The 13,752-nt window shown below is 45.0% G+C and overlaps 1 protein-coding gene across 1 annotated transcript in view; it reads right to left on the bottom strand.

Moving 5' to 3' along the window:
• Nucleotides 1-13,752, bottom strand: part of DBNL (drebrin like) — a 33,812-nt gene that overhangs the window by 4,959 nt on the left and 15,101 nt on the right. Inside the window, exons 3-9 of the mRNA XM_007477565.3 lie at nucleotides 9,504-9,616; nucleotides 8,160-8,234; nucleotides 4,964-5,110; nucleotides 3,726-3,803; nucleotides 3,283-3,434; nucleotides 2,498-2,540; nucleotides 1,452-1,545 (exon numbers count right to left, since the gene is read on the bottom strand). Of these exons, the coding sequence (XP_007477627.1) occupies nucleotides 1,452-1,545; nucleotides 2,498-2,540; nucleotides 3,283-3,434; nucleotides 3,726-3,803; nucleotides 4,964-5,110; nucleotides 8,160-8,234; nucleotides 9,504-9,616 (702 nt within the window). The remainder of the gene's footprint in view (nucleotides 1-1,451; nucleotides 1,546-2,497; nucleotides 2,541-3,282; nucleotides 3,435-3,725; nucleotides 3,804-4,963; nucleotides 5,111-8,159; nucleotides 8,235-9,503; nucleotides 9,617-13,752) is intronic.

A 13,752-nucleotide genomic window follows, 5' to 3' on the forward strand; every position in this document is an offset into this window, starting at 1 on the left:
GTATACATGTCAGACCTTTGGGAGGGGAAAGGCTTTAAAACCAAGCAAGATATAGAAAGAATCACAAAATGTAAAATAAATAATTTTGACTACATCAAACTAAAAAGCTTTTGTACAAACAAAACCAATATAACTAAAATCAGAAGGGAAACAACAAATTGGGAAAAAATCTTCATAGAAACCTCTGACAAAGGTTTAATTACTCATATTTATAATGAGCTAAATCAATTGTACAAAAAATCAAGCCATTCTCCAATTGATAAATGGGCAAGGGAAATGGATAGGCAGTTCTCAGATAAAGAAATCAAAACTATTAACAAGCACATGAAGAAGTGTTCTACATCTCTTATAATCAGAGAGATGCAAATCAAAACAACTCTGAGGTATCACCTCACACCTAGCAGATTGGCTAACATAACAGCAAAGGAAAGTAATGAATGCTGGAGGGGATGTGGCAAAGTAGGGACATTAATTCATTGCTGGTGGAGCTGTGAACTGATCCAACCATTCTGGAGGGCAATTTGGAACTATGCCCAAAGGGCGACAAAAGAATATCTACCCTTTGACCCAGCCATAGCACTGCTGGGTCTGTACCCCAAAGAGATAATGGACACAAAGACTTGTACAAGAATATTCATAGCTGCGCTCTTTGTGGTGGCCAAAAACTGGAAAACGAGGGGATGCCCATCAATTGGGGAATGGCTGAGCAAATTGTGGTATATGTTGGTGATGGAATACTATTGTGCTAAAAGGAATAATAAAGTGGAGGAGTTCCATGGAGACTGGAAACAACCTCCAGGAAGTGATGCAGAGTGAGAGGAGCAGAACCAGGAGAACATTGTACACAGAGACTAATACACTGTGGTATAATCGAACGTAATGGACTTCTCCATTAGTGGCGGTGTAATGTCCCTGAACAACTTGCAGGGATCCAGGAGAAAAAAAACACTATTCATAAGCAAAGGATAAACTATGGGAGTGGAAACACCGAGAAAAAGCAACTGCCTGAATACAGAGGTTGAGGGGACATGACAGAGGAGAGACTCTAAATGAACACTCTAATGCAAATACTATCAACAAAGCAATGGGTTCAAATCAAGAAAACATCTAATGCCCAGTGGACTTACGCGTCGGCTATGGGGGGTGGGGGGGAGGAAAAGAAAATGATCTATGTCTTTAACGAATAATGCTTGGAAATGATCAAATAAAATATATTAAAAAAAAAAAAACACAGTGCATGGGCCCACTACAGGCACAATACTCCTGCATGCAGGTTCAGCTAGATTAAATGTAACTGGGAAATATGTCACAAAATTAAAAAAGGCAACAGAACCAGATAATACCAAGATGTGGGCCCTTGTTTCTAGAGTCTGACCCAAAAGACGACTCGCAGCTTAAGCTCCTCCCTGACAAGACTCATATCCAGACAGCCCCACTCTGGGCCCACTCACCTGGCTGAGAGCTCAGGATGGACGTTGTGGACATCGCTCTCTCCTTCTGCTTAAAAATATCTCGTGGGTTTGTTGGTCGATAAGATGCTGCTTCCTAGAGGAGGACATGTGCATAAAAACCCACGCTGGCCGGGGCCATTTGCAGTGTCACCTAATTCCCCAAGTGCTTTCCCACAATGGCCCTGAATAAACAGTCCAAGTATCATTAGCCCTATTTGACAGTGAGAAAAAGGGCAGAGAAGAAGTGATGTGCTCATGACTCATTAGACAGTCAATCATGAGGCCGGGCTCCCTCCTTGAAATCTTCTGCCTTCTGCCTGGAGTAAGCTCCACTAACCCAACTGCAGAGGGCTCCAGTTCTCCAAGGCTGCTGAGGCTTCTTGGTCATTAAAGCCTTGGCCTAAATACTCCTGACTAGCCTTGTGGGCCTGGAGTCTAGAATGGGAGCTGAGGGGTCTCTGGTGAATGTCACACAGAATCCCCCCTGACATCCTCCCCAGGAAAGGGCAAGCCAAGTGTGAAAGAGCACCAATATTCCCCCAGTCTCCTCAGGGTGCCTCTGCACAGCCTAATCCTCACACCACCTCCTGGCCTGGCCCCTCTGCAAGGCTCCTCTTGATGCTCGGAGCGGTCTCTGCTCTGGGTCCCAAGCCCAACTCCTCCTCCACCCCCAGGAGGAGGCAAGTTCCTTCAGGGCAGAGAGTGTTTTTGTCTCTCCAGCATCCAGCACACTATTGGGGGCTGAAAAACACCTGTTGGGTTGGGTTGGCCTGGGGATCCCAATCCTCCAAGGCTTACAAATATTATCCCTGTTTTACAGTTGTAAGCAGGAAAAAGACTGAAAGCCCTCCACCACGGGACCCCCAGCCAGGTGTTGGAGCTTGGAGTCCCCCCTAAGTCCCCCCTGCTTCTGGGCCTATCTCAGATGGACATCTAGCTGTACTTAAGTCCCATGGCCTCACTCCCTCACTCAGAGTCTTCCATCCACTCATTTCGAGCTCAAGGTATCAGGACAGGTCAAATGTCAACAGTCATCTCATCCTCACCTGTTGCTCCTTTGAAATCTTCTCTTGCTCCTGCTCATACTTTCTATCAGGTAAATTGGGTAAAAGGAAAAAGAAATAATATTAGAATCAGATCTAACCCTTCTAGCTAACCATGACCTCCCCCCATGCTAAGATGTCCTTCAGAATCTCCTTTGGATTTGTACTGGAAGGGAAACACTCACTAAGAAATAGATAATGGGGCAGCTAGGTGGCTCAGTGAACTGAGAGTCAGGGTGGGAGAGGGGAGAGATCCTGGGTTCAAATCCATGCTCAGGCATATCTTAGCTGTGTGACCCTGGGCAAGTCACTTAACCCCAACTCCCTAGCCTTCACTACTTTTCTGCCTTGGAACCAATACTCAGAACTGATTATAACAAAAAGGGAAGGAGGGAAGGAAAGAGGGAAGGAGGAAAGGAAGAGAGGGGAAGGGGAGGGGAAGGGACACAGCATTGGTTTTTTGGTACACAGAGCCCTGTGGAGAGACAGACCATTTTCACTGACAACCTGGACCTTGAAGGAAAACTTCATTCCACAGGCTCTTTGACATGAGATCCAACAGGAAGCAACAGGAGGGGAGGGAAGAGGAGGGGAAGGAAGGGGAGGGAAGGGGAGGGGAGGGAAAGGTGGGGAAGGGAGGGGAGGGAAGGGAAAGGAAAGGAAGAAGGGAAGGGGAGGGGAGGGAAGAGATGGGAAGGGAACTTTGGTTAACTTAAAAAAATCAGTTTACAAAATAACAAAGAGGTACTTGGGTCCATGGGATGAAGCCAGTAGGGCTCAATTTTCACCTCTGGGTGTCAATCTCATGGGCATGTTCCTGGTAGCGCCGCTCTCGGTTGGCTGCTTCTTGCAGCTCTCGCTCCCTACGTTCCTGCTCCAATCGCTGGTGCTCCTCCTCTGCCCGGCGCTTCTCCTCCAGCCGACGATTCTCCTCATCTTTCTGTGAAAACATGGACATGGACCCTCAAGTGTCCTCCCCACCTCCGGAACATGGAAAGCTGAATCCTTGAGCACCTCCCACTCCCCCGGTGCCATCCTCCTCTCTGGACCAATGGTCACTGAGATGGGCACCCAACTCTTGCTTGTCTCTCTATCCCTAATACACATGCTTCCCAGATTAGGCCTCTCAACTGATCCCACTTAACTTCCCTCTCAAGTCAACTTCTTGCTCATTATCATTCAGAATACAGAAAATCTTGTTGTAATCCAATCCCTACCCCCAAACACTCACCTCTGCTTTAGCCCAGAAGCTGTCTTTACCAACCCTTTTGATCTCAGACACAGCATTGGTTTTTTGGTACACAGAGCCCTGTGGAGAGACAGACCATTTTCACTGACAACCTGGGCCTTGAAGGAAAACTTCATTCCACAGCCTCTTTGACATGAGATCCAACAGGAAGCAATTTCAGTGCAAATAAAGTCATAAAATTTTCTCACTTCCAGAAACTTCTCCTTAAATCAAGAGGTTCAGAACTTATGGCAAGTGTTGTCAGATAGTCGCTTTGCATCAAGCTCCTCTTGGGAACAGGACCCTGGAGAAGAGGACACCAGAGCACTCTACAACTCTACCACAAAGAAGTGCAAGATGGCCATTAGCCTCCCTTACCTGCCCACTTGGATCCTAGTCCAGTTCCCTTGGGCTGGTGGCCAGAAAGGGCCCAAAGAGCCTGGATTCCAAATCACCTTAGAGGTGGCTCAGTTATTCCTAAAGATGGCCATGTTTGTGTATGAGACAGGCTCACCTACATGGAAAAGCCTCAACTGTATATAGGAGGGGGGCTCTGCACTGGCAGAAGTACTAGACTGAATGGACACATGTGGCCTTTGCACACACACAGAAGCCAGCTGGATCAGGAGGTACCATTTGCTCCTAAGAGTAAGGGCTCTTCCTGGGCATCTTAACCCAAAGCAACAACCACAGAAAATTCAACTACTCACACAGAAGGGTGATTATTGCCAGTGGACATCCAAACTATGCTAAATAGCAAGAGTTCCTGCATTTTGGATTGGGAACCACACCACTTCCTGAACAGACTGCCAGCACAAGTGGACTATTTCAGGAGATAGAGCAGGGACCCATCTCATCCTACCTGCCCCCCACCCCCAGCCCAACTTCCATTTTAGAATCTGTCACACTGACAAAGTTTGGTTTTCCGCTATGTGGAGAGATTATATCATGTCGCAGTTATGAAGGCCATGTCCCAACATCTAGAACTAGAGTGGAGGGCCTAGAACCCCTGAAGCAGACAGACCTCATCGCATAAGTTCAACATCAAGCACTTCAAGAAGGACTGAATGTCTCAAGAGGGACCAGACGTTTAGTCCTGCTACTTCTGAGCAAAACGGACATCAAAAGGCAGGGACCAGGAAATCTGGTCATCTATATCCCACCTCCTCTGTGCTTCTCTTCATGGAGGAAATCTCCTGGCAAGGCCGATACACAATTCCAACCCTGGCGCAAGAACTCACCACTGGTGCCTGGGGGCCCGAGTCTTGGAAGCGGCTACTCTCCTTGTGGAAATTATAGTTTGCTCCCGAAGCTTTGGCGACCTTCTGCATGATGGATTCCGGCTCAACATCCTCCTCGGCCCGAGCATTGATGGTCACGTGAGCCCCCTGCAGGCAGATGCACTACTTGGAGGCAGGAATGCCCAGCCACCAAGTGGTGGGTGGGTATTTATGGACCCCATCCCACAACACACAGAGCTGCTCATTTCTAAAGAATCCAGTTTGACACAACAAAGCAGAGAAGACAGATAAGTGTGACTGTGAGTGACCTGTGCCAGGCAGAAGGGCTAGCTCTGCCTTCTTTCAGACCTTTCACCCCACAATCCCAAGAGCTGCTGAGTCCTTTCACTTTTAACTCTAAGATCTCTCACCTGGAGCCACTTCTTCCCCTTCCTACTGCCTGCTCCTTTCCCCCAGACAACTGGCCTCCAAACGTTCCCATAAAACTCAGAGCATCTCATCAGCCAAGGGCCAACACTTCCCCTTTCTGTGGAGCTCCCAGACACCAATGAAAAACAGCATCCATGACGCTTTTGGGAGGGTTCTCCCTGCCTCTATAAGCTCAGCAAAGGAGTGCCCCTGAAGGAAGGTGAGGACATCCCTGCTCAAAAACTTTCCAACCCAAAAAAATTTACCCTAAAAGGTACCCTGGAGAACTGAGGCATCTACAAAAAGTAAACCACTTCTCTTTCTTCAGCTTTCTTTCCTGTAGACTTAGTGAGGAAGGCCTGAGGGATAGAGAGTAAGGGGGAAGTGCTTCTGGCAGCACACTTGAGGGCATCTGTCCCCCTAGGCAAAGCAACATAGAACTCCATGGCAGAAAAATGTTTCTATGTTTCACATAGACTTACCAAAAGACTGACCAACTACAAGGCCTGGCAGATGCCTTTCTAAAGAGTGCTGATGTCAAGACTATGACAGCCAAGAGCCTGCTCCTGCCAGAGAGCTGAAGAAGACAGCAGGTGTGGGAGTTGGCATAGGTGGGCAAAGTTTGGGAGCAGAACCTGCGATTTCATTGGTGAAGAAAATTCTTTGTGAGGGAACTCTCTCATCATAATGTAGTCAGGCACTCTCCACTTGAGGGTCTGAAGAATTACCAGTCTGAGAGGCCCAGGCTTGTCCAGGGTCACTGAACCAGCATATGCCAGGCCAATCACTACTTGAATCCAGGTCTTCTTGGCTTTGAGGCAGGACTCTCCATCTCCCACTGCCAGGCATTGATTGTCTCTGTCTTCCATGTGTGGTATGTGAGCCTTTGGCAGCCCCTCTTATCCCAGCACTTTTCCCCTCATTTCCTACTGATACTTCTCTGTAGTTTGTCCCAACACGTTTATTTGCCTGTCATCTCCCTCACTAGCTGGGAGCTCCTAGAGGGTAGGGGTTGCCTTTTGCCCTTCTTTGTATTTTCAACACTTCGAACAGTGCCCAGGCCACAGTAGGTGTTCCAGAAATGTTTGCTGACCACACCACGCTGCCTCTCAATTTTTATTCATTCAACACCAATTGACACCTTAGTGCAAGATCTCAGAAAAGACATAGAGGACAAATCTGGCCTCTGAAGAGCTGATAACTCTAGCAAGGGAAAAAAGACCAAGCCCGTCAAATAAAGGGCATGATTGTACCACCGCACCACACAAATCAAAGAGTGCTCAGAGAAATAAGAGGAAATCACAGAGGGCTTTGGGAAAGAGACCTTTTCTGATTTGTACAGACCCTAAAAGATGAGCAGGATCTGAAGGATGGAGAACAGAGGGGAGGATATGCAGGCAAAGAGAACCCCGAGCAAGGACCGAAATGATCCAAATGCAGGGCATCTGGGGAACAGTGAGCTGCCTGATTTGAAGTTGCCCAACCACAAGCAGCAGTTCTCAGGGCACACCATGACACACTGAACACTTAAGCTGGTAACATGATAGGAACACAGGAATACTTCCAACCATAAAAGTAGCTGTTTTTGTTGGATTCTTTGAGAATTCAAAGTCTCAGGTATTTAGTACATTTGGATAACAGCAAGTTATGTTTATTCTGCACATGCTATACTTACACAGTATGTGTGTATGCCAACTAAGATAAAAAATGAGCCCATGGGTCCTCTCCTACCAACTAAGTTCTGCAAGTTAGTCTTAGAAAGTGGCCTAGAGCACCGGAGTGACTTACCCATGGTCCTAAATCAAGCATGTTAGAGGAAGGGCTTGAACACAAGTCTTCTTTGGCTCCAAGACTGGTTCCCTATCCACTATACCACACTTCCTCTGGGTTAATTACAATTTAACAAAATTACTTAAACTTTTTCTCTTATCTGCAATACAGCATCCAAAGTCTCATGGCATACCTAGCGGCTGCAGAAGACCCCCTGAGAATCATTGATGTACACACATGTAGGCGGGCAATGGGAGAGAGAAAGACAAGCTGAGATCAATGCTAGGGGAGCAGATGTAGGCCAAGAAGCTTGGATGTTATCCATTAATTAATGGGGAGTCACTGAAGGTTTTTGAGCAGGAAGGGGAAGTGCTCAGAGCTAAGCCTTAGAAAGATGGATCTGGCAGCAGAGTATAGAACGGATTAGAAGGGGCAGAGACTAGAATCAAGCAGCCCAGTAAAAAGGGGAAAGGTGATTTAGGCTGGACCTAAGATTATGGCAGTGAGAAAGACATGGCCCTGCTCCCCCCACTGGCACTCTCTGACCCTGCTACACTGACCCCTCTTCCAATTCCAAGCATTTTCTCTGGTTAAGATCCCACCTTCAACAAGAAATACTTCCCGACTCTCCTCAATGCTAGTGTCTGTCCTCTGCAGAGGACAGTTTACCCTGTGCAGAGCTGTCTCCCCACTAGTGTGTGAGCACCTTGAGAGTGGGGACAGGTTTTTGCCCTTTTTTGGTAACTTCAGAGCTTAGCACAGTGCCTAGCACATAGTAGGTACTTAATGAATGCCTACTGACTTGAAATAAAGGAAAAATGGAAGAGATATGTCAGTGTTAGAATGGAAAAACTTGGCACCCATTGGTGCTATGGAGAGCAACAGAGAAGGAAGAATCCGATGAACCCAGGAGGCTAGCCAACAGCAGCGCCCATAACAGACACAGAAGTGTGCAGTCAAGTCAGGGTGGCAGAGAGAAGGCCTAGGTGAGGCCCCAGAGCACTAGAGACACCTTTACCTTTAGGAAGTTGGCCATGGTGCTGACGTGGTTAGCGCAGGCTCCCTTTCGCACATCATTCACTCCTTCCCCCGTCTGCAACACAAGGAGTGAGGGCTTCATCTTAGGGCTTGCCCTGTTACTCTAGATGGGCTCATCTCCAGAAGGATCCTGCCCCAGGGCAGAACCCCAAAGCATAAGCAGGAAACAACAAAGCTCAAATTAGCCAAAACTCTCATAGCTCTCCTGTTGTCAAGGTCTCATCAATCTATGCCAGGCAGCCTAGAGCACAGTGGAAAAGGGCTTGAGAGTCCTCCCTTCCTGGCTACTGTGGTCAAGTCATCTAACTCTCTAGGCCTTTTTCCTCATCTGTTCAGGGAAGGGGTTGAATATGATGACCCCAACTTTCCCCAGCAGTGAGTCTCAATTTAGGACCCTATGATACAGCCATTGAGAAAAGAAACAGTGGGGCCAAGCACTTGGGTTTCCATTTTAGGAGCAATTCAAGGTATTACTTTTTCCTCTCTGAGCTCCACTACGTCCTGCTGGTGCATTTAAATTCTGCTGAGGACATCTACATTTAGATTTAAAACTCCAAAGAGATTTCATTACTAAGGGTACCTTCTACCTGTCTCTACTCACCCGAGATGACCATCTAGTGAAGAATGAGTAACCAAACCAGTGTTTTCAGGCTTGCTTTTCTCAATAACAATGTACACTTTTTCACCATCTTAAAAGAATCCAAGAGCTATCTATATAAAGGACTTCTGGAGTCATCTAACCCAATTCTATCCAACAGGTGAAGCCCCTCTTTAGCATTTCTGGGAGGTAAGTGGGCATCCAGTTTCTGGTTGAACACCATCAGTACCTGAAAATCCATTCCATGATCAGATAGATATAATTAGGAAGTTTTCCTGAACAACTGAATGGCCCAAAGTTTCTGCTAACAGTTGACACCTTAGATCATCTAATCTGACTCCCTGCCCGATTCTGTATGTAACAAAATAAACTAGGTAGAATGAAGCTTTGAGCAATGAATCCCTAGGATATCAAAAAAAGCTATCTTGCACTGCACCTAAACAGGCCTGCACCTTCTATTTTTTCATACTGAGGACTTAGGAATGCAGTATCACTTCTACCTCATGTACAAATGATGAAACCAAGGCAGAGAGAGAAAAAGGCTATTTGTCACAAGTTATATGACAAGTCAGTAATTTATGGTTTAAAATGTGAAATTCTCTATCTTAGGGATCATATAAAAGCCTAAGGCATCTCTTAGAATCTGCATTTTAAAAAAATGTACCAACCCTGGAAGCCAAGAAGAGTTCATTCTAAAGGGAAACTGGAAATAAAAACTCTACGTACCCAGTTGACCAGGACAAATTTGGGTAAGCCGGAGTTGGGGTCCTTCACCCTGCAGAAAGCATACATCACTTTCCCACTGTTTAGTTCCTCCACCATCTCTTCCAGGCCACCTTCTGTGGTAGAAAGTAGCAATGAAGGAAGTTAGGAAAGTGGAAACAGAAATCCTTCATGAATTCCTTTAGAGAGGGAAACTGAACAGAACTTCTGGCAACAACAATAAAAACGAGCTCTGCCTCCAAAGAAAGCACTGAGAGACCTGAATGCACAGAGAAGCTGACTATCCTTCACTTTATTTTTTCTGTGGTTCTTTTTTAACTGTCTTCTTCCACAACTGACAAATATGGAAAAGGGTTTTATATGACAGCACATGTATTACCATTATCAAATTGCTTGCTGTCTTAGGGAGTCTAAAGGGTGTGGAACTCAAAATGTTAGAAATTGAATGTCAAGGATTTTTTGTTTACATGAAACTGGGAAAATATTATTGATTGGAGGGTAGGAGTGGGGAAGTTTGTGGGGTTTTAACATTAATTTTTTTATTTTTTGTTATTCTGAATGGGACAAATACCAATATGAAAATTTTCATAAGCAAAGAATAGAAAGAGGATTCTATATTCATGTGGTATCACATCATAGCTATCTCCTGAAGGCTCCTGGCTATTTTGGAGGGCAATTAAAGAGACCCTCTATGAGATCCAATTGATTAAATGACTGTTTTCAAATTTCCAAATTTCCCTTCAGTTCCCACAACACCGAAGAGGCTGTGGGCTAAAAGCAAGGTCCTGGCCTTCAGCAAAGTAGTAAGTCTGAGAGAGCCTACGACCAGTCCTTTGCTAAGAGAAGGCATTTTATAGTCACGGGGCATTGTATTAAAGGATGTTAAATGGGTGCAGCTGTGTAGCTCAGTGGATTGAGAGCCAGGCCTAGAGACGGGAGGTCCTAGGTTCAAATCTGGCCTCAGACACTTCCCAGCTGTGTGACCCTGGGCAAGTCACTTGACCCCCATTGCCTACCCTTACCACTCTTCTGCCTTGGAGCCAATACATGGTATTGACTCCAAGATGGAAGGTAAGGGTTTAAAAAAAAAAAGGATGTTAAATGCTCTTCAGGAATTGCAAGTTCTTATAGTAGCTCTTCACATAGAAGCAGTGCTCTCCCATTTTTATCACCAAGGGTATACAAAGGAAAAGTGGTTTGTTGGATTAGTTGTTATCTACAGTTACAACCTCTATGGGGTTTCCACAGTAGCCACTGAAGAGCCGTCCCAACAAGAACACACCTAGCTAGATAACAGGGTGATAGACTCTGAGGTAGAAGAAGGGGAAAAAAAAACCCAAAGGACCGCAGTTCAAGAAGAGCTATGGATTGAAATCAAACAGCAATGAAAAGAACTGTGCGTTTCTAAAAGCAACTAGAAATCTCATTATGACAAGGACAGATGCAACATGACTTCCAACAACATTGTGGCTGGTCTTTCTAGTTCCGCAGGCCTTAAACAATGTTTCAAATTACCTCAGGGGATGGGGGGGAAGAGGAAGGGGAGATACCACAGACGATCTTCATGGAGCAAAAATAAGAAAAAAAGAACTGCTGAGCTAGAGCCCACCTCGGGTCGCTGGAAGACATGTGCCTTTCTCTGCCAGGATAGGGCTGGAGGTGAGGCATCGGGGTATGGGATGATGCTCGAGTGAGACCTTTTCAATGGAATAGTTAGTCTAATTAAGCATTTTTCTCTTTTCATTCTTTGTTACAAGGACAGACTAAAAAATATCATTGATGTAAATACAAGATGATAAATTTAGTTTTTGAAAAAGAAAACTGCCCCAAAGCCAGACCACTAGGCTTTAACCTCTCTCCAGTCTCAAATGTTACAAAAGTGTTCTGGCTTCTGTTCTAGTCTATATACTCCCTACCCACTGTTTCCTAAAGGGACTAAGGAATTTACATGTCAGCACTTGGTGTAGGGTTGGAAGGACTATTTCTGGGCAGAAAAATACCAGATTTAGCCAAAATGCATTCACTCCAATATCCCAGTGACCAGTTCTTCTGTTTACTAGCAAATGTTATCTTGGGAAAATCATTCTGGCCTCACTTTCCTCCTCTGCAAAAATAAAGATTCAAATCAGATGAGCCCTAGGTCCTTCCCAGTTCTAAATTGTAAGAGCCAAGGGAGGTTGGGTCCCCACTCTCAGGTTCTGCCTCCTTGTCCCTAAGGCAGGGCTGGTACCGGGGTTCATGTCTTTGGGAGGAGCAATGAGTCGAACGAGAAATAGGACCAAAAAATGAGAAATTTTATATAAATGGGTAGTTTTATCCTTATTGACATAAACTGGGGGGAAGAGGAGGGCAACCCACACATATTCCATTAGGGAAAAAAAATGAATCTTGCCATTTTCAGTTTAAGAATGAGTTCCATCATTCTATTTTACCACAAAAAAGCAGGCAGGTGCTAGCCTAGCTTGCCCCCGACACGCCTGAGATTTAAACCAATGCCTCTGCGCAAATGTGTGTGACATTTACAAAGAAAACGGTAAGATAATATTTAATTAAGTGGTTAAATGAGTAGTTCAACCTAAAGGAGTTAGGAGGAGGAAGTCCAAATGGCTCCGCTTCTCACCCTACCCCCGAATGATGCAGTGTTAAATTTTATGGAACTTTAACTGATATTTGTTATCTAATTTCTGGAGGGACTGCTAATGAGCCAATACTCAATGCAAAGGAGCACAAGGTCTAGGAGACCAACAATTCCTGTGAGGTTGGTTAGGATCAATGCCAAGACAGAGGACCTGTCTCTGAAGATTCATGGAAGCAGCTGTTCGGCAAGTCTTGATGTTGAACTTCCCTGTTTCTTATCTTTATATATGATTAACATGTATCTCTGTTTGGCTTTAACTTTGGTTTACTATCCCTGTGACTGAAGCAGAAATCAGTCCGGGGAATGATACTTCCCTTTTACCTCAGACTTTTGTCCCTTTTTCTTCTTTAGTATGGCAATTTTCTATAATCCTGGCTGATGATGGGCAAGTGCCATACTGTTGCACCTGTCCTGCATGCTTGTAGGATGTGTTACCTCGATTGGACCTTGATGGTGAATCAAGGACCTGTTATGACTTTAATCTATACTCATCATTTTATACATATAGGATTTTAATATGTATTTTTAAAATTTAATTTCTCTCTATCTTCTTGTTTTTGGGAGAATTGATTCATAAACCTTATAGCTTAGCCACACATCCTGTGTCAATTCTGTTGTTGGTATATACCCTCCTGAGGGGAATGGATTATATAAGTATCCTAAAAATTTTAAATTTAAGGTCTTTTAAAGTAATTTTAGGAAAAGACAATCACCAACACCCTGGACCAGGAAAGTGGACCTTCTGGAGGAGATGCTATGAGGATACTTGCAGAAATCACACACTACATTAGGAGATTTGGAGTGAACTTTTAAAAATAATGAACTGAACTGAAGGAAGTTGAACCCACCATTTATCCTAATTGTAAACTCTTATGCCAAAGGGCTCCCTTAATAGGCTTTTGTCAATGCAACTATCAATGATTTTTTTCTTTCTCTCTCCCTTATTCCCAAAATGGTTATAATTCCCTCCATAAAATGTTTGATATCTTTTCTATTTTTATACCCCCTAGTGACAGAATCCTAAATGGATAGACTTCATATGCGGAATGATTCACTGGGGAGTTTTGGCATGTTAATCTCTTGGAAAAACAAGAGTGGAGAGACTTAACGTGCTGGCCTCCCAAAGAATGGGGGGGGGGGGGGAAGAGGGGAAGAAAGGAGATTGTGTGAAGGAAAATATCTCCATCCTGTGCTGCACCCCAACGGTGTTAGAGTGGGTGTTACATAGTAACATCATATCTAATGCCTGTTGTCCCCTGGCATCCGAGGGAGCTAGAGGGAGAAGCTAGTGGTAGGAAGGAGAGGGCCTCTTCTCCCCTGTGATTGATCCAAGTGAAGCCTTGCCAACTGCTGTGGTATAGATGGGGAGACTAGATTTAGGTGGGTTTTTCCCCCCATCATTTTAAAAGAAGTGTGGTTTCCCTGGGCTGGGAATATGCTTCCTCAGAGATAAGTTATGCTTTGACAAAGGCCTTCCCAAGGCCTCTCTTTCATCAGACTACATGCCAGAGAGAAGTTAGAGTACCGATGCTTTGGAATTAGAGGAATGCAGTAAAGAATCAGAGGGTAACAACATTCTCACACATGTCATTCTAGGGCTTCCCTCTGCTCAGG

The sequence above is a fragment of the Monodelphis domestica genome, chromosome 1, assembly GCF_027887165.1.
Source record: "Monodelphis domestica isolate mMonDom1 chromosome 1, mMonDom1.pri, whole genome shotgun sequence".
Taxonomy (NCBI): domain Eukaryota; kingdom Metazoa; phylum Chordata; class Mammalia; order Didelphimorphia; family Didelphidae; genus Monodelphis; species Monodelphis domestica.